Source organism: Ursus maritimus, unplaced genomic scaffold (genome assembly GCF_017311325.1).
Source record: "Ursus maritimus isolate PB19 unplaced genomic scaffold, ASM1731132v1 scaffold_32, whole genome shotgun sequence".
Taxonomy (NCBI): domain Eukaryota; kingdom Metazoa; phylum Chordata; class Mammalia; order Carnivora; family Ursidae; genus Ursus; species Ursus maritimus.
The window spans coordinates 27,253,538-27,278,669 of NW_024425786.1; the positions used below are offsets into that span (position 1 = coordinate 27,253,538).

Here is a 25,132-nt window from a genome sequence, read left to right on the forward strand (position 1 = left end):
TAAAAATAGAAAAAACAATTCTTTATTAATATCTCCTGAGTACTATGTTAGTAATATTTTGCTGGGTGATAATAGGAAATACAGGGATGTTTAACATGGCATCTTAAGTGCTCACTAATTAAAACCATAACAAGGTATTGTGCAATGCGTAGCCTTAAATTCTTTTCTCATACTTTCAGAGCCATGGGAGTAAGCCTGTAAAATTGAAGCAGACAACATTCATACCATGTAACCTCTCAGGAGGTAGTAGGTGTACATTAAAAAATAATTGTGATTATGTTTTTACCAGCTCCAGTGTTATTTACTTCTGTACTTTATACCGTTCTTTGTCTTTGATCTCATTCGGTAGTCCTAGTTATTTTAAATATGGCAAATATTTATTACTTTATTTTTCATATCTGTTATTTTCTGCCATGTCTTTTGAAATAGTAAAACAGAAATTTAGGAATTCTAATCCCTTCTTCATGGAACATTCTCCCCTAAAACCTCTTCAAGGAGTTAGTTTACATTAACAAAATGATTTTGCCTAGAATTAAGACCAGTCAATCAGTGAACAAATGACATGAGTAGACAGTTCTTAGAAATGAGAACAGAAGCTCCATTGAGCTCCTATCGTGTTCTGGGTACAGCTAGGTACTCTGCATTGAGTCTCTACCCTAATGCTATGAGTAGTAGGTATTCTTCTGATTTTACAGATGAACAAATAGAAATTCAGAGAAATCATAATTAATAAGTGTTAGACCTAGAATCAAAATCTATGTCTATTTTATTTTAAAGCCTGTCCTTTTTTTGTTATTCAAACATTGCTACCCACGAAAAGAAGAAAATGAACTTAGTTTAAAAGAAAATGCAACGAACAGTAAGAGAAATTAAAGGAAGCATTTCCAACAATAAACATTTCTATCATTTATTAATAAACCTATTAAAAGATACATGAAAGTTGGGGCGCCTGGGTAGCGCAGTCGTTAAGCGTCTGCCTTCGGCTCAGGGCGTGATCCCGGCGTCCCGGGATCGAGTCCCACATCCCCACATCGGGCTCCTCCGCTATGAGCCTGCTTCTTCCTCTCCCATACCCCTGCTGTGTTCCCTCTCTAGCTGGCTGTATCTCTGTCACATAAATAAATAAATAAATAAATAAAAATCTTTAAAAAAAAAAAAAGATACATGAAAGTTATAGAGTGTATTATAAAACCTTAATGAAATTTAAATGACCTTAATAAATTCAGAGATCTATGTTGATGAATTGAAAGTCTGTCCCACTGGTATTCTAGACATAGTCTCTTTTCATAATTTTTTTTTCCTTAGTTGTAGATTATGCATATTTAGATACTGGCAATGTAAGTAGTAGATAATACCTTCTTTTCCACCGAAGGCCTTCGATAGTATCTGTATTTTATTTCTCAGTTTTATTTATCTGAATTCTAACACCTGCCTAATCAATTTTAATTATATGCATAAACTCCAAATTTATCTATTCTAGTGGATATTCTGGTTATTTCCATTCTTTTTACTATTAAAAACAATGCTACAAGAAGCATTCTTACTCATGCCTCCTTTTGCAGATAGGGAATTTCTCTAGAGTATATTTCAATATAGTGGAACTGCTGGATTAAAAATTAAGCATATCTTCACATTTATTGTATGTTACTGTTTGCTCTCCTGATTGTATCACTTTATATACCTACAGTTTGTACAAGAGTTTTCATTCTTCCATTGGCTTGTTGTCAGTTTGTGTTCTAGGTCTTGAAATTCTTTGCCCATCTTGAATGGTGTAAAATGATAGGTCAGTATTGTTATATGTATTTTCTTAATTACACATAAGATAATTCATGAAAATTCATGGGTTTTGACTTTTAGATTCCTCTTTTATGAAATGCCAGCTGGTGTCATTTGCCACTTTAATGTTTTATCTTGATTGTAGGAACTCATTACATATTCTTGAAACTAATTATTTGTTACAGGTATTACACATGTCCTCTGCCAATCTATAGCCTGGGGTTTGGTTGTTTTTTGTTTTGTTTTTGTTTTTGTTTTGTTTTGTTTGTGGGTTTCTTTCTTACAGTCTTGTTTGATAGTTTTTTTTCTTTGAGTTTTTTATAGTTTGTGTATTTTAAGAAATTCTTATAGTTTCAGTGGTTTATAGTTTTTATATCTTGTTTAAGAAATTCTTCCTAACCTCCAAGATCATAAAGATATTCTATATGTTGTTCTAAATGTTTATTTTTCTTTTCTTATTTAGTTCTCTGAATGGGAATTTGTATATAGTTTGAGGTAGGCTTTCAAGTCTGTCCTGCTGGTCTGTGTATCTATCCTCACAGTCTCTTGACTTGAATAGGATTATAACAAATCTTGATGAATGATAGGATAGACCTTGGTCTTAAAAATGGTGTTGGCTATTCTTGTTTCTTTGCTTTTTCATGTTAATTTTAGGATTTGCTTAATTTCCAGAGGTCAAGGGGGTTATATCCTGTCAATATTTTGTTTGAAATTGCCTTGAATTTGCAGATTAATGTGGGAATAATTTACATGAATAGGGTATATTACTCCACTTTTAAAATCTTCTGTAGTATCTTCCAGTAGTAAAGATACCTATTACTTCCCCCCACAAAAAAAAGATACCTATTACTTCTCTAGGTCTTATACATATTTTGTTTGGATTTCATCCCAAGTCCTACTGTTTTTTGTTGTAATTTTAACTTGTATTTTTTTGAATTACATTTTAAGTTGACTACCAGTATATACAAGAATGTAACTTATTTTCATATGTTGATCTTAAGTCTAGCAGCCTTGCTGAACTCTCATTAATTCTCTAATTTGTTTATAGATTTTATTGGGTTTGTTATGTATATAGTCATACTGTGAAGAATAATTTTCCCTTTCTAGTCTTTTTACCTTTTATTTCTCTAACTTGTAATTACTATGCTAGCTAGAACTTCCTAATAAGTGAAGTTGAATTTGCCATAGATTTTTGATAGATGACTTTTATCAAATTAAGGAAATTCTTTTCTGGTCCTGATACAGTGTAAGTATTAGCTATGGTGTTGAATTTTATTTAATGCTTTTTTTGGACCAGCATTTGTAGAAATGGTTGTATGCTTATTTCCTTTAATATGTTAATAGGTATGTTTTGTTAGTAGATTATTTTAAATGTTAAACATAAACATTTCTTTTCAATTAATTAGCTTATTTTTGAAAGGGCAAGAAGGAATAAAATGCGTATGTGTGTAGGTTTATAAAATGTTAAGGATTCAACTGAGAGGAGATCTTTGCTCATTGAAATTCACTCCTAATTCAGCTGTACTCACTGATTTCAACCCATCTTTTGTTACAACCTTTTTTTTTAACTAACTTTAATTTTCATCTGAAATGCCCACATTGCTGTAGAGAAGATGATAAACAGTAAAATGACTAGAAGCACAGTGGTATAAACAGTAGGGAAAACTAATTGAAGATTGTTAAAAAGGATAAATAATGTTTGTTTAGTAGTTGCAATTCAGTGATTAAGACACATTAGTTGTGAACGCTAGTATTACAGCAATTTAGTGAAGAAAATTTACCTGAAGGATTAAAGGAAAGACAAATACGCATGTTACTTACCATATTTTTTTTTCCTTTACCTATTTACTTTTAAAAAATTAACCCAGAAGCGGTATGTGTTTATTTGATATGTATCCTGTCAGGTTTTTTTAATACACGAAAATATTCTCACATTTTTAATAGAATAATATAATCTATACATTTTTTAAAGATGTATTTATTTGAAAGAGAGAGAGAGTGAGCATGCGGTGGGGGGGGACAGGGAGAGAGAAGCTCAAGCAGACTCCACTGCTGAGCATGGAGTCAATGCAAGGCTTGATCTCACAACCCCAAGATCATGACCTGAGCCAAAACTAAGAGTTGGGTGCTTAACTGACTGCGCACCCCAGTCCCCCTAATGTATACATTTTTGAAACTACTGTGGATTTGAATAAGATATCTAGAATGCTAATAACCATCTGCAGCACCCTTGGGTCAGTTGGAAGAGCATGTGACTCTTGATCCTGGAAGAGCATGTGACTCTTGATCCCGGGGTGTTGAGTTTGAGCCCCACTTTGGGTGTAGAGATTACTTAAATAAAACTTTAAAAAAAATAGAATGCTAATATAATCTTTTCAGTCTCTTTTTTTTTTTTATTAATTAGAAATTGTGGAGGTGATTTTAAAGTTTATCCGGATGGAAGTTTAGCAATGAGTACTGTTTTCTCTTAAATCTTCCCTACAGAAGTACTCATGGATATACACATGTACAGACACACACACAGGCAAATAAAATATATACAAGAACATCCATTGGAAAATTTTTTGTAATATTAAAAACCAACTTAATGATCCATCATTAGGGATATGAAGTACATCCATGTAATGAGATATCCTGTAAGTGTGAAAAAAATGATATAGTTCCATAGAGAGAGAGAGAAAGAGAGAGAGAGAGATTTATCTGTAAGATCTATAATGAGAAAAAAGATCAGGGCACCTGGGTGGTGCAGTCATTGGGCGTCTGCCTTTGGTTCAGGGCATGATCCTGGCGTTCTGGAATCGAGACCCACAGCAGGCTCCTCTGCTGGGAGCCTGCTTCTTCCTCTCCCATTCCCCCTGCTTGTGTTCCCTCTCTCACTGGCTGTCTCTCTCTGTCAAATAAATAAATAAAATCTTTAAAAAAAAAAAAAAAAGAAAAAGATCAAAGCCCAGAATAGTGTTTCTAATGTTTTACCATTTGTGTTCTTTTTTATTGAGATGGAAAGGGAGTATATATTCACTTAATTATCATGGACCGATACTGTGGAATAATATGAGGCCATTAAAAAGAATGTACTGACATGGCATGATCTTTAAGATATACTGTTAATTTAAAAAATAATAAAACAAGTCATGGAACATTTATTGTCTGATATCATGTAAAAAGAAAGTTGCATGGGGGCGCCTGGCTGGCTCAGTCACAGAGCGTGCAACTCTTGATCTCCAAGTCACGAGTTCAGGCCTCACGTTGGTGGAGAGCTTACTTGATTTAAAAAAAAAAGTTCCACGTACATTCTTATCTTTGTACGTCCATATCAAAAAAGCAGGGTATGTACATACCTTACTGCTAATAATGATTCTTTTTTTTTTTTTTTTTTAAGATTTTATGTATTTGAGAGAGTACAAGCCCACGTGAGCCAGGGGAGGGGCAGAGGCAGAGAATCTCAAGCAGACTGTGCACAGAGCTGATGCAGGGCTCGATCTCACGACCTGGAGATCATGAGCAGAAACCAAGAGTCAGTCACTTAACCGACTAAGCCACTAAGGCGCCTCATAATAATGGTTATTTTTTAAAGATACTTGGAGGGGGGGAGGTTAAATTGAGAGGAAATCTTTATTCTGTATATCTGCATTTTTTATAATGAGACGTCATTCATATATTCTGGAATAAAGGAGAAAGTAATATGTGCTCGTTGTAATAAATAAAGATACAAAATTAGAAAGAAAAAAATGAAAAACACCCATAGTAGCCTTACCACCCACACATATCCTGAGATAGCTACTGTTAAAGCCTTGATAAACATCCTCCCAGAGGTGAGGGACGTTTTGTGGAGGACATTTAATCCTCAAACCAAGGAGAGGGAGAGAAAGAGCACCACATCAAATGTTTACACTTAGCTCAGCAGACAATAGGCATGTTTTTTAAGCAGAAAAATAACATGATAGTGTGTAGCTTCTTGTCTTTTGGTTTTGCTTTTCATTGTATCCCCAGTACCTTTATAGCACATAATAGCCCCCAGTAAGTATGTGTTTAAGAAATGAGTGATGGTGATCTACTAACCATTGGTGAAGCTCTTCCAGTTCTGAAGCCCAAGATTAAGAAATCATGGTGGTTGACTATTAGAGAACTACCAACTGTAGCTAGATGACATTGGGCAGATACTCTTTACTTATTACTTCCTGTAGTTTGGATTAGCACCAGTAACATGTAATACCACTGTCTTCTCAGATGTGTACAAGACAGGGAAAGCTTTCACAAGAATAGATAAGCAGGCCAGGGTGGCATAGAAAGCTCTGTTTAAGAAATAATACCTAACCTTTTCATCTTAAGGGCCTCTGGCATTTGTCCCCTTACAGGCCTTGTCTTATACCCAGAATACTTCTCTTTACATGTAGCAGATAATGGTATTATTCAGTTACGCATGAAGGAAGCTAGATTATAAAAACTGTAGGATTTGGCTTTTCTGTTTAAAAACTGTAGGATTTGGCTTTTCTCTTCTTGAGCATGTCTTTCAGTCAGACAGCCGTCAAATTGAAACTGCTCAATTCAGCAATGCTTTTTTTATATATATAAGTATGCATAAAGGGTAATTGTAACTCTGTAATTAATTAATTATGGAAACGGAACACAAGTCTCTGAATTTTTTTATGGAAACATTAACTCATACTATTTGTGTTTTTCTTTTTAGTTTCTGCCACTGCCTTCTACAAAGCACAACCTGTAATTCAGTTCATGTGTGAAGTTCTTGACATTCATAATATTGATGAGCAACCAAGACCTCTGACTGATTCTCATCGGGTAAAATTCACCAAAGAGATAAAAGGTGAATTAATTAGCGTTTGGAACAACTTAACTATAAAATGCATGAATATAACAAACTTTTATTGAAAAAAATTTTTAAGTCTATTCATATAACATCATCTGTAAAAATATAGATTATAAAATGTTACATTAAATTCATTGTCATTACATCTTAGCGTTTGAATGAAAGAAATGAATGAAAGTAATGAAATTAATATTGATACCAGCTAACTTTTCGTTAATACTTTGTTACTTACTAAAGGTATAAGAAGAATATCTCATGGAAAAATGTTTCTGTAATACTGTTAAAAGTAGGAAACTTATTCCAAAAATATTGTTATGTCAGAATTGGAGTCATTATTTTAACATATTCTAAAATAATGACTTATTTTTCTGAAATGATTGAATATTTTACTCCTTTGAAACGTTATGGATACAGGACTAGCCTGTTTCATGTGTTATTTTAGAGTTCGTTTTTTTGTGTACATTATATAGTTGAACATTGATCTTGTGTATTTTAGTAAGTAGCTAAAATCTGTACAGTGGTGTTGCATCCTAAGTATATTTTACTAACAAATTCATCTCTACGTGGTCTTCTAGAGAAAAAAGAAAAAGTAATTTTAATAGTGTTCTAAAATTTATATTGTATTTATTTCATCTTTATATAAAGGTACATTTCTATATACATGTACAGCTTCATATGCAAACCCATAAACACTGTACTCTATCAGTAATTTAAGGAATTTTTAAGAGTAATTTTGATTGTGTAAAATTCTTGCCTTGTTCACAGCTTAGAACCTAATCCTCAAGTAAGATGTGACTCCACTGTATTTAGTTCTTTATTTAGGCATGAAGAAGAATTAGATATTCTCTAATTAGAATGAGTAGTATAAATTCTATTTATATTAAGTGTTAAATCTTAAATAGTCAGAAATAGTTATTTAAGATTTTAACTCTTTGTTGCAGACAATTTTCAGCTTCTGGTTTGAATGAAACATTGCAGTTTGTTCACTGAACATCTTTCAGTTCCCCAAATCAGTTAGAATAGCTCAATACATCCTGCTTGCTCCAGTAATCATTCATTCTTTGCCATTCAATACCCAGGAGAGAGATAGTCACTGTTAATAAAACATTAAAAGGAAAATCCTTCCTGCTTTCAAAATGAGCATCCATTTATCTCAAGTTATTTAAATGCCAAAATAATAAAATGTTATATATTAGTGTATTGCAACCATACCATTGTCCTTTCATAGTCTGTATTAACTGCACAGTTAGCATTGTTGAGAGGTTAGTGCATTACCCACCATTAATGTGTGATCATCAAAATGCCATGGTTTCCAGTGGAGTTGCTGCTTAGTTACCACCTCTGATATCATGAAGTCACTTACATTATTTTGCGGTAACTATGCAATCAACTCATATCACCACTCTATCACAGAAAATACAAGATGTACAGAACAAGGATGCAACTGCTGCCCGAAGAGCATGGACTCGATCTTAACTTCAACTGCTCAGGGGCCCAAAGAAATGACTGAAAAAATGACTAGAAAGCATTATAAAGTTGATGTTATAGTGAAGGTAAAGCCAAGTTTATAGGTTAAATATTTGATTTATTAAAGCCAAAATTTTTTTTGGTTGGATGGAGGGTTTTGGGAGGGACCTGGGCAGAGAATTATCTAGTCCATTTTTTAAAATTTCAACTTTTGTTAAGCCCTGGGTTGGGTCAAATCCTTAGGCGCCTATGACCCTAGATTCGGGGTAGAAATATCTGAGTTGGATCTAACTGACCAACTGATGATTTTTTTCCCTCCATTCAAAGTTAAAAAGACTTTGTTGACTTTTTTTGGGGGGGAGGGGGTTTGTTGTTTTTTAAAAGAGAGTTCTTTGACATACACCATGTAATCCTACCATGGAAATTCAAGAGAGTCAGAGTTATGTGTTCTGTGCTATTTATTTGGGCTTAATTTTTAGCCAGCGTAAGGAATTTGATGATAAAACTGTTAAATAGTGATACAAAGTGTGCTGTAATGAATAGATTTCCTTCGTACGTTCATTTGGTTCCAGCTGAACTTTTATCTAAATATTTAATAGTAACTTTAGGGTGGTTCCTTTGTACAATTATTCATCATGGTTAAACAGAATATTGGAGGAAGTGTATAGTAAAAGTACCATATGTTTATAAAAGAACCGATTTATTTTTGGTAAAAACTTACTAAGTAGGCTATTAGAATCTTACTAATAATTTCTCTAATTCAGGGGAAGACTTGAAAACAAATTGTTAAGTGGTGTAGATAACAGAAAAATTTTTTTAAAACATAGTATTTCCGAACATAATATTTTTACATCCTGCTGCTTCATATTGTTACTTCATATTGCTTACTTCACATTTCCTTCTTTACGAGGCTTTCTTTAGATAATATTTTATTTTCTAGTCTCCTTTATAATATAGAGGCATAGTAAATGCTCTAGTGTGAAATTTTAGGTTTATAAAGGTAATTACTAAAAACTACTTACTACTGATTCAGTTAGGAGTACTTCTCAAGAAAAATCCATACCAATGTGGTACAGTGACACTATGTCCATTTAACATCTTAATTTGCGCTGATCTATCAGAAGAAAATATTACTGTGAATGAACTTTGTGTTTGGTACTACAGTTACTAATTAGATAATAAAATAAGTTACATTGTTGCAGGGCTCAACTTTGCCAATATTGATATTTTGGGCTGGATAATTCTTTGTTGTGGTCTGGGGTGGGAGGTAGTGCTGTCCCATGCATTGTAGAATATTTAGCACCATCCCTGGATCCAAGAATCCCTAAATCGAGCATGCATTAGATGCCAGTAACACCCCCCCCCCCAGTCATGACAATTAAAAATGTCTCCAGACATTACCAAAGGTTCCTTGGAGGGCAAAGTTGCCTGTGGTTGAGAACCACTGCACAATAGGAATCACAAATATAATGGGGAAATAATGCAAAAGTAATACCATAGATACTATCAGGAAACTAAAAGCTGTCCTTCATCTACCCCTTTCTAGATTTTCTGCCTTAGGAGTCTAGGCCATAGTAATAGAGTTGCTTATCTATAAGCAGTGGCCACTGTGTCAGTTTGTTAACTCTTCTCTAGGTAGCTCCAGGATTGCACTGGCAAATACAGTAGTACCAGCCACATGTAGCTATTTAAATTAATTAAATTAAAATAAATTTTCACTTTCTTAGTCACACTAGCCACATTTAATGTGCTCCATAACACATATTGCTAGTGATTAGCACAGATATAGAACATTCCATCATCTCAGAAAGTTCTGTTGGACAGCACTGCTTGAGAAAATTAATCCCAGAAAATTTCACCAGTGGTTTAAAAGACCATTGTTTCACTTTCTAAAGCAGGCCAGGGATCTTCAAACTCCTATGGTCCATAGATGGACTGCAAGGATCCAGGAACATCTAAAATCATATGCTAAATTATGTGTATATGCAGTTTTCTGAGAGTTTATTGCCTCTATCAGATTCTCAAAGGGGTCAGTGATTCCATAAGAAGGTAGGGATCACCTGCTCTAAGAATTGTTTTGGTTGCATTTGATTTCTGATAGACAGTAGTAAGAAAGCTGTGTCACTATCTTATACTTCAAATAAATTGTCATTCTGCTTCTGTTAGAAGTGCCTGGAATTTTTTTCTTCCTGCTTTAAAAATCTTTGAAGGACTTCCTTCTTGAGATTCATGAAATTCTAATCTTCAGTCACTGTGTGATGACTGGGCTATTCAAATATCACATACTTTGAAAATTATAGACTGTGTTGAGAATTATTACAACTCCTCTTTCATTTCCTCCTTCCTTCTCCCAGCATAAATACCTAAATTTATTATAAACAGGGTTTTTTTTTTTTCAATTAATGGAGAACCTTGCCCCTTGTTCTATAGGCTTTGTAAATTTTATGATTGTGTTTTTTAATGTGTAGAACTTGATAGGATAGGGAAAAAATGTTTGGAGTTAGATCTGTCATGATTGTAATCCTTACTAATCCTTACTAGTAATGTTATTTATAAAATCCTTTATTAATATCACATTGCCTGTATCACAGATTTTCTGTCTGTTTAGAATTTGAGTTTGTATAGTAGTGAACAGGTTTAATAAATATTCGACATGTGACATTTTATAACCTCAGTTTTTCTTGTTGGGAACAGGTCTGAAGGTTGAAGTGACTCATTGTGGAACAATGAGACGGAAATACCGTGTTTGTAATGTAACAAGAAGGCCTGCCAGTCATCAAACGTAAGAAAAGCTGGTGTTTGTCAGAGCAGAGATTGATGTGAGGCAGCTTGCTCTAGTTAGTGGGTTGGGAATTTTGCTCACCATAATGAGATGAGAGTTGTTAATGTGTACTTTTTTTTTTCAGCTTTCCTTTACAGTTAGAAAACGGCCAAACTGTGGAGAGAACAGTAGCACAGTATTTCAGAGAAAAGTATACTCTTCAGCTGAAGTACCCACACCTTCCTTGTCTGCAAGTGGGGCAGGAACAGAAACATACCTACCTGCCACTAGAAGTAATGTGTTTAGGCTGTTTGTTAATATACTCTTGTTCATTATTCTTTTGGATTTTTTATGGCGTATAATTTACTTCATGCTCTCACATTTGTTTTGGAGATTGAACTGTTTTTAAATTTTATTTTAAAATTTTAATAATGAAAGAATATGGAAAATTTCATCCACAATCCTACCACTGTAAAGTAACAACTGTTAACATTTTGGTACAGTTCTTTTCAGCCTTTTTATCCAGTGTACATTTCACCCTGTTATAATCATACTGTAAAGCAGTATTGTTTACTACTTTTTTACTTAACATGATATTAAGAAGAAGCAGTTTAGTGAAGTAGATCTTAAAATTTTAATTTTGCATGTAATTGGCAATGAGAGTTAAAAAAAGATAAATACATCTAGTACAAAACTTTTTTCTGTTTGTAGGTATGTAATATCGTGGCAGGGCAACGGTGTATCAAGAAGCTAACAGACAATCAGACTTCCACTATGATCAAAGCAACAGCAAGATCTGCACCAGATAGACAAGAGGAAATTAGCAGATTGGTTAGTACTTGACCCTAGAAATGGAAATAAAAACATGTTAGGATGGGGGCTCCTGGGTGGCTCAGTCTGCCAAGCATCTGCCTTTAGCTCAGGTCAGGATCACAGTCCTGGGATGGAGCCCTGAGTCAGGCTCCCTGCCCAGCAAGGAGTCTCCTTCTCCCTCTCTCTCCACCACTCCCCCCATTCATGTTCTCTCTCTCTGCCAAATCAATAAATACAATCTTAAAAAAAAAAAAAGTTAGGATGAGCTACTGCTAAAGAGCCATGTCCTTATCAGCTCATACATTATTACCATTTCACAGACTATCAAAGTTAATCATGGGGATTAATGGGAGGGATCATGGAAGTCATCCAGTGGTGTTCTGGGGGTAAACCTTAATGGGTTCTATGAAAAGGATTAGATCCTTCTAATTTAACCCAAAGCTCTTTAATTAGATCCAGAGCAGATGCTCTCAGAACCAATGTTTCAGTTTAGTGAACTGGAACTTGATTACCTCCTGCCTAAAAGAGAAAGGGAAAAGGAAGAAAAGTTAACGTATTATGACTAGCAATAGTGAGTCTTAACCCTCAGTAGGATTGCTTAGCCCCCAGTATCTGATTGGTGACTAAATAGGATGAATAAAGAAATACGAGATTGCTCCAATCATGTAGGGTCTCTGAGCTGTATCATTGTTCTAAATGGATAGGAAGGAAGAGTATCAGTACCACTTTATAAAACTGGTAGAATAAGGCATAATGAAAAATAAAAGCCACCTGGATCTTATCTTACTCTCTTTTTGAATACCATTTGTATTGTGCAAGTGAAGAGAAAGAAATCTAGAAATAGGAATATTACTTTGGGTAATAGTGAAGATTGTTGTAAAAGGGTTACAGAACCGGCCCTTTTATTCTATAAGTCAATTACAGGGAAAAAGCCTTTTTCCCCGTATGGTTTTATAAAGAGTAAATAAAAGTTATTACATGATATTTAATTAGGAGAATATGGGTTGGTTTTCATCATGGATTTTTTTCTGATCTATTACAACATAATTTTAAACCCTTTAAGAGGCTAAACCTCTCTACTATCTCTACTTCTAACTCATTTATTATAACTTTTCTTCTGAAGAAATAATATCCTACCATGGCTAAAAGCACAGGCTTTGGAATTCTAACAACTCTGGGTCCAAAGTCTATCTTCTGCGCTTACTTACTGTTACTATTATGTTATTACAATCATAGCACCCAGAAGACTAGTGCAGTGATGTAGAGTGGGAACTCCAGAAGCAGGACATACATGGTTTCAGATTCTGTGTCACTTGCTTGGCTAGATGCTTTTTAGGCCAGTCATTTAACTTTACTAAGTTTTAGATTTATCCTCTGTAAAGATTATAAAAGACCTTCTTTTATAGTTACTGTGGAAATTAACTACAAAACTTAAACACCAAGCATATCACGCAGCAAGTTTTTATTTAGAGTAGTTGTTACTCTTTGTAACTCCCTATGAAGATACACTAAAACACACCAGAAATGAAAGGCGTTTAAGCTTAAAGAATCGTTAATGCCTAACCTTAGAAAACAACCATTCCTGCTTATTGTGGGAAGATTCTTTTTACATATTTAGATTATAGTTTTTTTTAATGGATTGTCAAACACTTGAGCACCACCTTCATTTTGTAACCTCATTTGACTTTTACTCTGAGACCAAGTAAATATGTTTTGAAAAACGCAGTTACTATAGCATACTATAAACATGAATTATATTCTGAGGTCCAGGTCTATACTGAATTAAAATAAGTTCTTTTTTTTTTTTTTTTTTTTTTTGAAGATTTTATCTATTTATTTGTCAGAGCGCGAGAGAGAGCACAAGCAGAGGGGAGCAGCAGGCAGAGGGAGAAGCAGGCTCCCCGCCAAGCAAGGAGCCCGATGTGGGACTCGATCCCAGGACCCTGGGATCATGACCTGAGCCGAAGGCAAACGCTTAAGCGACTGAGCCACCCAGGCATCCCAAAATAAATTCTTTATCAACCAGTATTGCACTGTATGTTAACTAACAAAATTTAAATTAAAAAATTGTTTATCTTTATAACTACAGATATATTAGGTAAAAATTATCATCTGTATCATTTTGGCTTTTTTATCTGTCTGAAATGTATCACATTAAGTAAATTTTATAATATGGCACTTTTTATCTGAAAATATTCAAGTAATTTTATATAAGTTGTAGATCAAGTAATTAGAAAAAAAAGCCTTAAGATCATCAATATCTGCTATCAAACTCTGTAAAATAAATTTTAATAATATATGTCTGGATCTTCTAATTAGAAGTTCTTAACATTTTTTGGGTCAGGAATTCTCTTCTCTTGTAATCTTTCGGCCACCCTCTCCAAAATGCATTAGGTTGAATCATATAAAATTGGCATCTTCATGGATTGTAAATAGTTGAAATTTCTTATTATTCAACCTGATACATTTAAATTTCTGTAAATTACCAAAAGGTTCACAAACTTCCTACAGTCCATTCATGATCTGTCATCCCAGGTTAAGATTCCCTGTCCTATAGTTAGGGCATCATTGACTAGATCCAAAACATTGTGGACACAGTGAAGAAAAGAAAGTGGAGGTTTCTAATGAATGAAGCAGGGGGTTGGGGGAAATTCTGAAAGTAACTATGAATTTTTTTCTGCTAGGTAAGAAGTGCAAATTATGAAACAGATCCATTTGTTCAGGAGTTTCAATTTAAGGTTCGGGATGAAATGGCTCACGTAACCGGACGTGTACTTCCAGCACCTATGCTACAGTATGGAGGACGGGTAAAACCTCTTGATAGTTTTTTAATTATAAACATACAGTTTCTATATAAAGAGAAGAGCATCCTAGCTAAGTCTGAGTTTTGGAAAGTGGTTTTTTTTGCTCCAACAATACTTCTTTGTTTCAAGGCATCTTTGCTTGAGTTTAGAATTTTTGGTTTGTACAAAAAAAAATATAAGTAATATTGATTTAGAGCAGTGTATTATATGTAGATTATCAGGTATTTATCAGTTCAGTAATTTGAAATATTTTTCTTTTCAGCTCAATGAAATACATTTTATGTTAAGTGTTTCTTCTTTTTTGCCTTATTTCTCTTTCTCCTTTTTCTGTAGAATCGGACAGTAGCAACACCAAGCCATGGAGTATGGGACATGCGGGGGAAGCAATTTCACACAGGAGTTGAGATAAAAATGTGGGCTATAGCTTGTTTTGCCACACAGAGGCAGTGCAGAGAAGAAATACTGAAGTAAGGCATGTCATTAGTTTGGTTTGGAGAACTTTTTGTGTTTCAATTTTGTGTTTCAACTTTAAACTACTCAGCTAATGTTCTAACCAGTGTTGCCTCAATATGGAATATATGTAATCACTGAACATTTGAAAATGTTTCTTCTCAATAGTTTGATGGAGATTTCTGAATTTTTTAGTAAAGTCATTGATTCATTCTTCTAGGCATCCTAACAGTCTAGCTCATGTGGTATAGGAGCCTCATTGGCTTTTGATGGCAAATAGGTTTATTCCCAGCCTTGCCAATTCCTAGCTTTATTACCATGAATAATTTATTTAATTTCATTATGCTTCAGTGTTTTACCTTTTTAGAGAGAACAATACCTATCTCTTGGGTGAGGATTAAAGAAGGTCCTTATGTCTCAATTGAGCTCCTTGAAAGAGTGACTTAACTCTTCATTTTCACTTCTTTACTTCCGAAAATTTGGCCTCCATCTCCACCACTTTCCCTGTTCTCCAGATTCTTTTCCTCAGCATGTAAGTGCTCAGTAATCTTCTGTTGAAATTTGAAACAAACAAAAAATTTGTCAATTTTCAATTTACCTAACTTATTTCAGGCTTGCAGGCTTCTGTTTTCTCACCCTCTGAAATCCTCGTGCTCTGCTGAAACTAGTGTCTGCAAGATCTCCAACATCTTTGTGCTTATCAATTCTAATGGTCTTTCCTCAGCCATTATTTTTCTCAGAATTTGTGCATCATTAAATACAGTTGACTACTTTCTTAACATTCTCTCCATTCTTGCCTTTCTGGTTCCTTTTTATCACTTGGGCTTCTCTTCTCTGTCTCCTCTCCTTGGGACCCTCAAGTCTTTGAGACTTTGGCAGTCGCAAAGGCTTCTGCTGTCATTCTTATTTGAGGAGCCATGCTGTCATGAAATATAAGTACTGCCTCCACTTGTGACTACTCCCCCCCAAAAAAACTTTCAGGCTTCTCTTAACAAAGAATAACAATAAAAATCAGTAGGACATTGAAAATCTTTCACTTGCCTCTTAAGCCCCTGCTCCATTTTCCTATAATCTGGACAAAGAAACTGAAGCATTGTGTTCCCTCTGTCTCTGGTGTTTCTTTTTTTTTCTCTTTCCAATCATACTGCTCTTTACTGAAAATCCTCCTTCCTATCCCTACTTCTCTAAATAATACCCAATCTTCTGTGATTTGTGATGCTGGAAATAATCTGTCTTAACTCTAAACATACTAGTTTATCACTGTCTTCTCTATTTGCTCTTGTCACTTTCTGCATAAAATACAATTGTACTGTGATTATTTGTGTAAATTTATCTCTCCTCTAAAATCTAATTTTCTTAAGAAAATGATTATTGTCTAAATCTCCACTAAGAGATCCTATAAAGTATGCCCATAATGAATAGTTCTTGAAAGATACAGAGGCCAATTTACCAACCAGGCCAATTCAGAATTAGCCTTACCTTCTTCATATGAGAAATAAACTTTTTCTATTTAATTCTGTTCACTTTTTTTTATTAGCTCCAAATTTCTAAATGTATATCTTAAGGTTCACTTAATACACATTTTTCTCCAGAGTTTTTATCCCCGTTTTCAAATAAAATGTCATAAGGACGGTTTACTACAATGCTATGATCATCTTACTTGAGCTCCAAGAGGCTTAAGAAAATATCTCCAATTGTTTTTCAAGCTTAGAGTTATTCTTTTCATTTTACATTTGTATTTATGGCTTGATAGAATTTTCATAATCTTTCAGTTTGTGGTTCTTATTCACGCTGACTGAAAATATCCAACTTCATACTTCTTGAATTAAACACTAATAAGGAAAAGGAGAAGGGGATTCCTACAAACTTCATCTCTCAGGGAATGAGTGTTTTTGAGCAAAGATAACTCAGATCCTTGACTTAGGACCTTATTTGTTTTAAAAAGAAGTAAAGTGATTGTTCAGTCATGATGTCATTACTCACTCATCTTAGGCTAAATGAAGAATTTTGTTTAAATATGGAATGATTAGTCTTCTGTTGTTTTTAGTGTGGCTAAAAGTACATTGAAGTGCTGCCTGCCTCATTTGTTTTTAAATGTGGTCTTCATATTTTTTTTGGTAATCTTTTCTGAGAATATAGTCTTTCCTGCCATCCTAGTTTCAGATACATAATATTGTGGAAGGAAATTCTGGACTAGATCATACTTCTGACTCTACCATTTATCTAACCATTTGATATTGGTCAGATACTTAATGTCCCTGAAACTGTTTCCTGATCTATAAAATGGGAATAATACCTCACCTACCAGCTTCTTATGAATGTCATCATGATCAAATTAGAAAATGTACAGTAGATTAAATTTATGAAGCTCTTACCATGTCTTGGGCAGTGTTGCTAAGTTCATGTATTATGTCATTTAATATTGACACCAACCCTAAAATGGAAGTAATCGTCTTACAGATGAGAGAAAAATTTTGTCTACAATTTCACTGCTACTAAGTAACAAAACTAGGATTGAAACCTGTCATGCTAACTCTGGAACTGAACCCTTAACCAGCATACTAATCTATTACTAATGCCCTTTGTAAACTACAGAATGCCACATAATTATATAACAGTGTTCCTAGTTTGCACAATAGATTACTGACCCACCACCGCCTTTCATATCAGTAGTCTCAGTGACCTCTTCATATATGGATCACATAAATCTTTGCTTCATTCTCCATTCACTTCTCAAACTTTCCATTCCACTTTGTAGGTGTGGCCACTTTGTAGGTGAGGATGACTAGAAAAAGGATTTAGTTTTAGTGATTTCTCTTCCTAGGGGTTTCACGGACCAGCTGCGTAAGATTTCTAAAGATGCAGGGATGCCCATCCAGGGCCAGCCTTGCTTCTGCAAATATGCGCAGGGGGCAGACAGCGTGGAGCCCATGTTCCGGCATCTCAAGAACACCTACTCTGGGCTACAGCTCATTATCGTCATCCTGCCAGGAAAGACGCCAGTGTATGGTAAGAATATCTTAAGATTGCATTTTTCCTCAAGTCCTTGGTATTCCTTTTAAGAATTTTGCTAAAACATGGGGCGCCTGGGTGGCACAGCGGTTAAGCGTCTGCCTTCGGCTCAGGGCGTGATCCCCGCATTATGGGATCGAGCCCCACATCAGGCTCCTCCGCTATGAGCCTGCTTCTTCCTCTCCCACTCCCCCTGCTTGTGTTCCCTCTCTCGCTGGCTGTCTCTCTCTGTCGAATAAATAAATAAAATCTTTAAAAAAAAAAAAAAAAAGAATTTTGCTAAAACATATCCTAAAACTTTGAAACATTAAAACATATTTTAATAGCTACAGTATTTAAAACCATGTGTGGTTACTTTAAAAAGACAAATCAGTAGAGCAAATTAAATAGTCCAAGAAGAGACCCTGTGCAAAGAATTTTAGTAAAGGCGGCGTCACAAAACAGTGGTTAAAGAAAGAATTATTTCTTTAAAATTGCATTAAGAGGGGCACCTGGATGGCTCAGTCGGTTAAGCGTCTGCCTTCGGCTCTGGTCATGATCTCAGGGTCCTAGAATTGAGCCCCATATCAGCCTCAGGCTCCCTGCTCAGCGGGGAGCCTGCTTTTCCCTCTCTCTCTGCTTCTCCTCCCTCTGCTCCTCCCTGTGCTCATGCTCTCTCTCACTATCTCTGTCTCTCTCTCTCAAATAAATAAATAAAATCTTTTTTTTTTAATGGCATTAAGATAACTTGAGTATCAATATAATGTGGTTAAAAGCACTCAGTTAAGCATCCGGCTCTTGTTATGATCTCAGGGTCATGGGATTGAGCCACGTGTTGGGCTCTGGTCTCAGCAAGAAGTCTGCCTGAGATTCTCTCTCTCCCTCTCCCCCTCACCTGTTCTCACTATTGTACTCTCTCTCTCAAATAAATAAATCTTTGAGGGTGGGGGGGAAAAGCATAGGCTCTGGAGTCAGACAATTCCGCTTAAGACCCAAGTTCTGCCAGATATACTAACTGTATGATCTAGCTGAATTACTTAACCACACTAGGCTTTAGTTTTCTCATCTTTGAAATTGGGATAATGGGGCGCCTGGGTGGCTCAGTCCTTAAGCGTCTGCCTTCACCTCAGGTCATGATCCCAGGGTCTGGGATTGAGCCCCATTATCAGGTTCCCTGCTCAGCAGGGAGCCTGCTTCTCCCTTTCCCACTCCCCCTGCTTGTGTTCCCTCTCTTGCCGTCTCTCTCTCTCTGTCAAATAAATAAAATTTTTAAAGAGAAAGAAAGAAAGAAAAGAAAGAAAGAAAGAAAAAGGAAGAAAAGAAAGAAAGAGAAAGAAACTAAAAATAACTAACCTATAGAGGGTAGTTGTAAGGATGAAATAAATTCACATATATAAGCAGGGCCTAGAATAGCACCTGTTATATAGTGAATACTCAATAAATGGTAGCTATTACTTTTGTAAACAAAGTTTAGTGAGATTAATAAGTTAAACATAAATCATTGAATTGTAATAAAATACAAACAAAGCATAATTTCCAATCTACTGAACGGAGTATAATCATTTAAGTTTAGAAATGATCGAATAGTTCACAAAAGAAAATTGTTAGATTTATTGCATAAAAATTCAGTTTTCTGTATGTCACAAATATATAACTAAAATTGAAAGGAAAATAAATAAATAAATAAATAAATAAATAAATAAATAAAAACCAGTAGAATCTAAAAAATATTTGCAGCAAATGCAGACAACAAAGGGCTAGTTTATCATTAAAATATCTGTATAGATCTATTATTGTGATCGAAGAAAAAATCCTTACATTGTTTTAGATTAACGAGCAAAGAATATGAACCAAAATTTCTCAAGGAAAAACAAAATCAGTAAATATATAGAAAGTGTTGGTTTTCACTAATAGGTAAAGAAACTTCAAGGAAATAAGAGGAAAAATTTTATGTTACTAAATTAGCAAATGTATTTAAATATTATAATATTTAGCCCTTGTGAGGATGCAGTGAATCTAGAATTTTAATATATTGCTGATGGCAATATTCTTTTTAATATTTTATTTATTTGACAGAGAAAGAGAAAGCACAAGCAGGGGGAGCAGCATGCAGAGGTAGAGGGAGAAGCAAGCTCCCTACTGAGTAAGGAGCCTAATGCGGGGCTTGATCCCAGGACTCTGGGATCATGACCTGAGCCAAAGTCAGATGCTTAACTGAGCCACCCAGGCGCCCCAATATAAAATTTTTTTTGTGATTTTATTTATTTGAGAGAGAATGCACATGCACACAAGCCGGGTGGGAGGAGGGAGAAGAAGAAATCTCAAGCCAGACTCCGTGCTGATTGTGGAGCCCAGTGTGGGGGCTCGATCTCATGACTGTGAGATCATGACCTGAGCCAAAATTAAGAGTCTGGTGCTTAACTTACTCAGCCACGCAAGCACCCCAGCAGAATTAATTGATAATATCCTTTTTATCAAAAGTATAAATGTGTTTTTAGTCTGTGATTTAGTATTTCCAATTACAGAAAGGTGTTCAACGGAAAGAATTCATAATGGAGAAAAATCTGTATGTACAAATTTTCATTAATGGTATCTGTGATATTAAAAATCTATTAACTGGTTTTAAACAATAGTAAGTTACAGTATGTTGATGAAATAGTATACAGTGATTATATGATAGTTATACTGATAGTTATACCGATTATAATGATAGTTATAAAATTCAAAAGATGTTTTTAAAGCTGTGATAAAATACAGAAGGTTTTAAACTCAAAGAATTTGTAAATCAGTAAGGAAAGGACAAACAACTCAACTGAAAAATAGACAATGACATAAAACAGAAAAACAAATGGTCCATTATCTTATGAAAAGATGTTTAGAGGCACCTGGGTGGCTCAGTTGGTTAAGCGTCTGCCTTCGCCCCAGGATTCTGGGATCAAACCCCACATTGGGCTCCCTGCTCAGCAGGGAGCCTGCTTCTCCCCCCCCCCCCAATCAATCAATCAATCAATCAATCAATCTTTTTTTAAAAGGGTGCTTAACCTCATTAGTCTTTAAGCTAATATGAACTAGACTAAGTTGTTTTTGTTGTTGTTTTTTGTTTTCTTTAAAGAGAGCACACACACGTGCCAGGATGAGGGGTAGAGGGAGAGAGAGAATCTTAAGCAGGCTCCACACCCAGCGTGGAGCTAGATGCGGGACTCAATCTCACAACCCTGAGATTATGACGTGAGCCGAAATCAAGAGTCTGACGCTTAACTGACTGAACCACCCAGGCCCTCCTAGAATAAGTTAGTTTTTACTAACAATCATAATACCCATTTTGGCAAATAAATAGAGACTCTCATACTCTGTTCATGGGTGTGAAAGCTGGTATTACCATAGCCTCCAAACTGGTGTTCTTGCCTGCATTTCCTGTAGTTCTTTTTCAGTCCATTCTCTGCACTGCTTCCAGAGTGATTTTTTTTAGTTACTCAATTTTATTTTTTAAAAGTTTTAGATTGGGGTGCCTGGGTGGCTCAGTCAGTTAAGTGTCTGCTTTCGGCTCAGGTCATGATCCCAGGGTCCTGGGATCAAGCCCTGCATGGGGCTCCATGCTCGGCGGGGTGCCTGCTTCTCCCTCTTCCTCTGCTCCCCCTGCTTGTGCTCTCTCTCCCTCTGGTGTCAAATAAATAAATAAAATCTTTAAAAAATAAAAGTTTTAGATTTACAGAAAAATTAAGCTGATCGCATAGAGTTCCTACATGCTTACCCCTTCTCCTGCCCACAGTTTTCCGTGTTACTAACATCTTGTATTGTGTGGTTCGCTTAATGAACCAGTACTGATAAATTATTATGTTGTCCACAGTATACATTAAGATTCACTCTTTGTGTTGTACAGATCTGTGGGTTTTGATAAATGTATAACATCATGTATGTACAGTATCATAAAGGATAGTTTCACTGCTCTAAAAATCCCCTGTGCTCCACCTATTCATCCCTCCCTCCCTCTCTCAAAACCCTGACAACCCCTCGCCTTTTTATGTCTCTACAGTTTTGCTTTTTCTAAGATGTTGTAGAGTTGGAGTCATACAGTATGTACCTTTTTCTAATTGGCTTCTTTCACTTAGCAATGCATTTAAGGTTCCTCCATGTCTTTTCGTGACTTGATAAGTCATTTTCTTTTTACTGCTAATATTCCATTGTATGGTTGTACCACAGTTTGTTATCCATTCACCTATTTTTTTACCTTGCTTCCAGTTTTTGGCAATTATGAGTACTGCTGCTATAAACATTCATATATAGGTTTTTGGGTAGGCATAAGTTTCCAACTGACTTTAGTAAATAAGCAGGAGCTCAAATGCTTCATCAAATGGTAAGACTGCCAAATTTTCTTCCAAAATGGCTGTACCAGCACGCCTGGCTGGCTCAGTCAGAAGAGCATGAGACTCTTGATCCCTGGGTTGTGAGTTCAAGCCCCACATGGGGTGTAGAGATTACTTAAATAATTAAACTTTTTAAAAATTTCTGTACCATTTTGTATTCCCACCAGTAACAAATGAGTGTTCCCTGTCGTACTGCATCCTCGTCAACGTTTGGTATTATCAGATTTTTGGATTTCAGCCATTCTGATAAGTGTATGGTGTATCTTGTTTTAATTTGCAATTCCCTAATGACTCAAAATGTTGAGCATCTTTTCATATTCTTATTTGCTGTCTGTATTTCTTCTTTAGTAAAGTGCCTATTCCAGACTTTTGCCCACTTTTACGTTGGGGGAGTTTTCTTATTTTTCAGTTTTAAGAGTTCTTTGCATATTTTGGTTTCAAGTTCTTTATCATATATGTATTTTGCATATATTTTCTCCCAGTCTGTGGCCTGTCTTTTCATTCTCTTAACAGTTTCTGATGTTAATAAAGACCAAACATCTGGGGCGCCTGGGTGGCTCAGTCGTTAAGCGTCTGCCTTCGGCTCAGGGCGTGATCCCGGCATTCTGGGATCGAGCCCCACATCAGGCTTCTCCGATGGGAGCCTGCTTCTTCCTCTCCCACTCCCCCTGCTTGTGTTCCCTCTCTCGCTGGCCGTCTCTATGTCAAATAAATAAATAAATAAATCTTTAAAAAAAAAATAAAGACCAAACATCTTTAAGTCCAACTCATTAATTTTTTCTTTCACAGATCTTGTTTTGGGGGTTATAATTAGAAACTCATTGCCAAACCCAAGGTCACCTGAGTTTTCTTCTGTATTACTTTCTGGTGGTTTTATAGTTTTGTTTTTACATACAGGTTTATAACCCATTTTGAGTTAATTTTTGTGGAAGATGTTAATTTTTGTGAAAGATGTAAGGTCTGTGTCTAAATTCATTTTTTTGCATGTGGCTGCTTTTTCCAGTACCATTTGTTGAGAGGCTGTCTTTCTCCATTAAATTGCCTTTGCTACTTTGTCAAAGATTAATTAACTGTATTTGTGTGAGTCTGTTTCTGGGTTCTTTATTTTGTTCGATTGGTCTGTATGTCTGTTAATTTGCTAATACTACACTCTCTTGATTAATGTGGCTTTCTAGTAAGTCTTGACATCAGGTAGTGTCAGTTCTCTGACTTTGTTCTTCACTATTGTGTTAGCTATTCTAGGTCTTTTGCCTCTCTATGTAAACTTTGGAACGATTTTGCAATATCCACAAGATAACTTGCTGAGATTTTTATTGGCTTTACATTGAATCTATCAGTCAGGCTGGGAAGAATTGACATCTTAACAATGTTAAATATTCCTGTGCTTGAAGGTGGACTGTCTCTCTGTTTAGAGCTTCTTTGATTTCTTCTATCAAAGTTTTCTAGTTTTTTATAGATCCTGTACACATTTTGTTAGATTTATACCTAAGTATGTCTTTTTTTTTTCTTTTGGTACTAATATAAATGGTACTGTGTTTTTCATTTTAAATTCCAGTTGTTTATTTTTGGTATTTAGGAAAGCAGTTGACTTTTGTATATTTACTTTGTATCATGCAACCCTTACTAGTTCCATGTATCATGTAGTTTCTAGTTCCAGGAGGCTTTTTAAAAATTCTTTTGGAGGGGCACCTGGGTGGCTCAGTTGTTAAGCGTCTGCCTTTGGTTCAGGGCGTGATCCCGGAGTCCTGGGATCGAGCCCCACATCAGGCTCCTCTGCTGGAAGCCTGCTTCTTCCTGTCCCACTCCCCCTGCCTGTGTTCCCTCTCTTGCTGGCTGTCTCTCTGTCAAATAAATAAATAAAATCTTTAAAAAAAAAAAATTCTTTTGGATTTTTCTACCTAGACAGTCATGTACTCTGTGAACAGTTTTGTTTCTTCCTTCCCAGTCTGTATACTTTTAGGTCCTTTTCCTTTTGTTAGCTAGGAGTTAACAGTATGATGTTAAAAAAAAAAAAAAAAAACAGTATGATGTTGAATAGGAGTGGGGAGAGGAGACATCCTTGCATTCTTCCTGATTTTAAGGGGAAAGAATCTAGTTTCTCAGCAGTATGAATGATGTTAGCTATAGGTTTTTTGTACTTTTTTTTTTTTTTTTTACCGAGTTGGGGAAGATCCCCTCTAATCCTACTTTGCTGAGAGTTTTTATCATGAATGCATGATGGAGTTTGTCAGATGCTTTCTTTGTATCTACCAATATGATCATGATTTTTCTTTCTTAGACACTTAATGTGATCAGTTGCATTAATTGATTTTCACATGCTAAATCCCACTTGGTCATGGTGTATAATTACTATACGTTGTTGGATTCAATTTGCTAATACGTTGAGGATTTTTACATGTATGTTTATTAAAGATATCAACCTGTAGCTTTCCTTTCTTGTAATGTGTATATCTGGTTTTGGTATTAGGGTAATGTTGGCCTCAAAATAAGTTAGAAAATATTCCCTCTGCTTCTGTTTTCTAGAAGTTATTGTAGAGAATTTGGTATCATTTCTTATTTAAATGCTTGGGAGAATTCATCAGTGAAACCATCTGGGCCTGGTATTCTCTTTTTGGAAGGTTCTTAATTATTGATTAAAAAATTATTGATTCAATAATTCAGTAAAAACATGGAGCTTGAACTCATGACCCTGAGATCAAGACCTGAGCTGAGATCAAGAGTCAGCCACCTCCCCAACTGAGCCACTCAGGCACCCCTGATTCAATTTCTTCAAAAGAAACAGGCCCATTCAGACTTTCTATTTCTTCTTTGTGAGTTTTGGTAGTGTCATTCAAGGAATTGTTCCACTTCATATAAGTTATCAAATTTGTGGGCCTATCGT

At 35.3% G+C, this 25,132-nt stretch overlaps 1 protein-coding gene across 4 annotated transcripts in view; it reads left to right on the forward strand.

Annotated features, from left to right (window-relative positions):
* Positions 1 to 25,132, forward strand: part of LOC103666389 (argonaute RISC catalytic component 3) — a 114,462-nt gene that overhangs the window by 67,677 nt on the left and 21,653 nt on the right. For all 4 annotated transcript variants that reach the window (XM_008694400.2, XM_040619254.1, XM_040619253.1 and 1 more), the window contains 7 exons: positions 6,464 to 6,598; positions 10,763 to 10,850; positions 10,975 to 11,122; positions 11,541 to 11,660; positions 14,327 to 14,449; positions 14,780 to 14,913; positions 17,721 to 17,905. In XM_008694400.2, the coding sequence (XP_008692622.1) occupies positions 6,464 to 6,598; positions 10,763 to 10,850; positions 10,975 to 11,122; positions 11,541 to 11,660; positions 14,327 to 14,449; positions 14,780 to 14,913; positions 17,721 to 17,905 (933 nt within the window). The remainder of the gene's footprint in view (positions 1 to 6,463; positions 6,599 to 10,762; positions 10,851 to 10,974; positions 11,123 to 11,540; positions 11,661 to 14,326; positions 14,450 to 14,779; positions 14,914 to 17,720; positions 17,906 to 25,132) is intronic.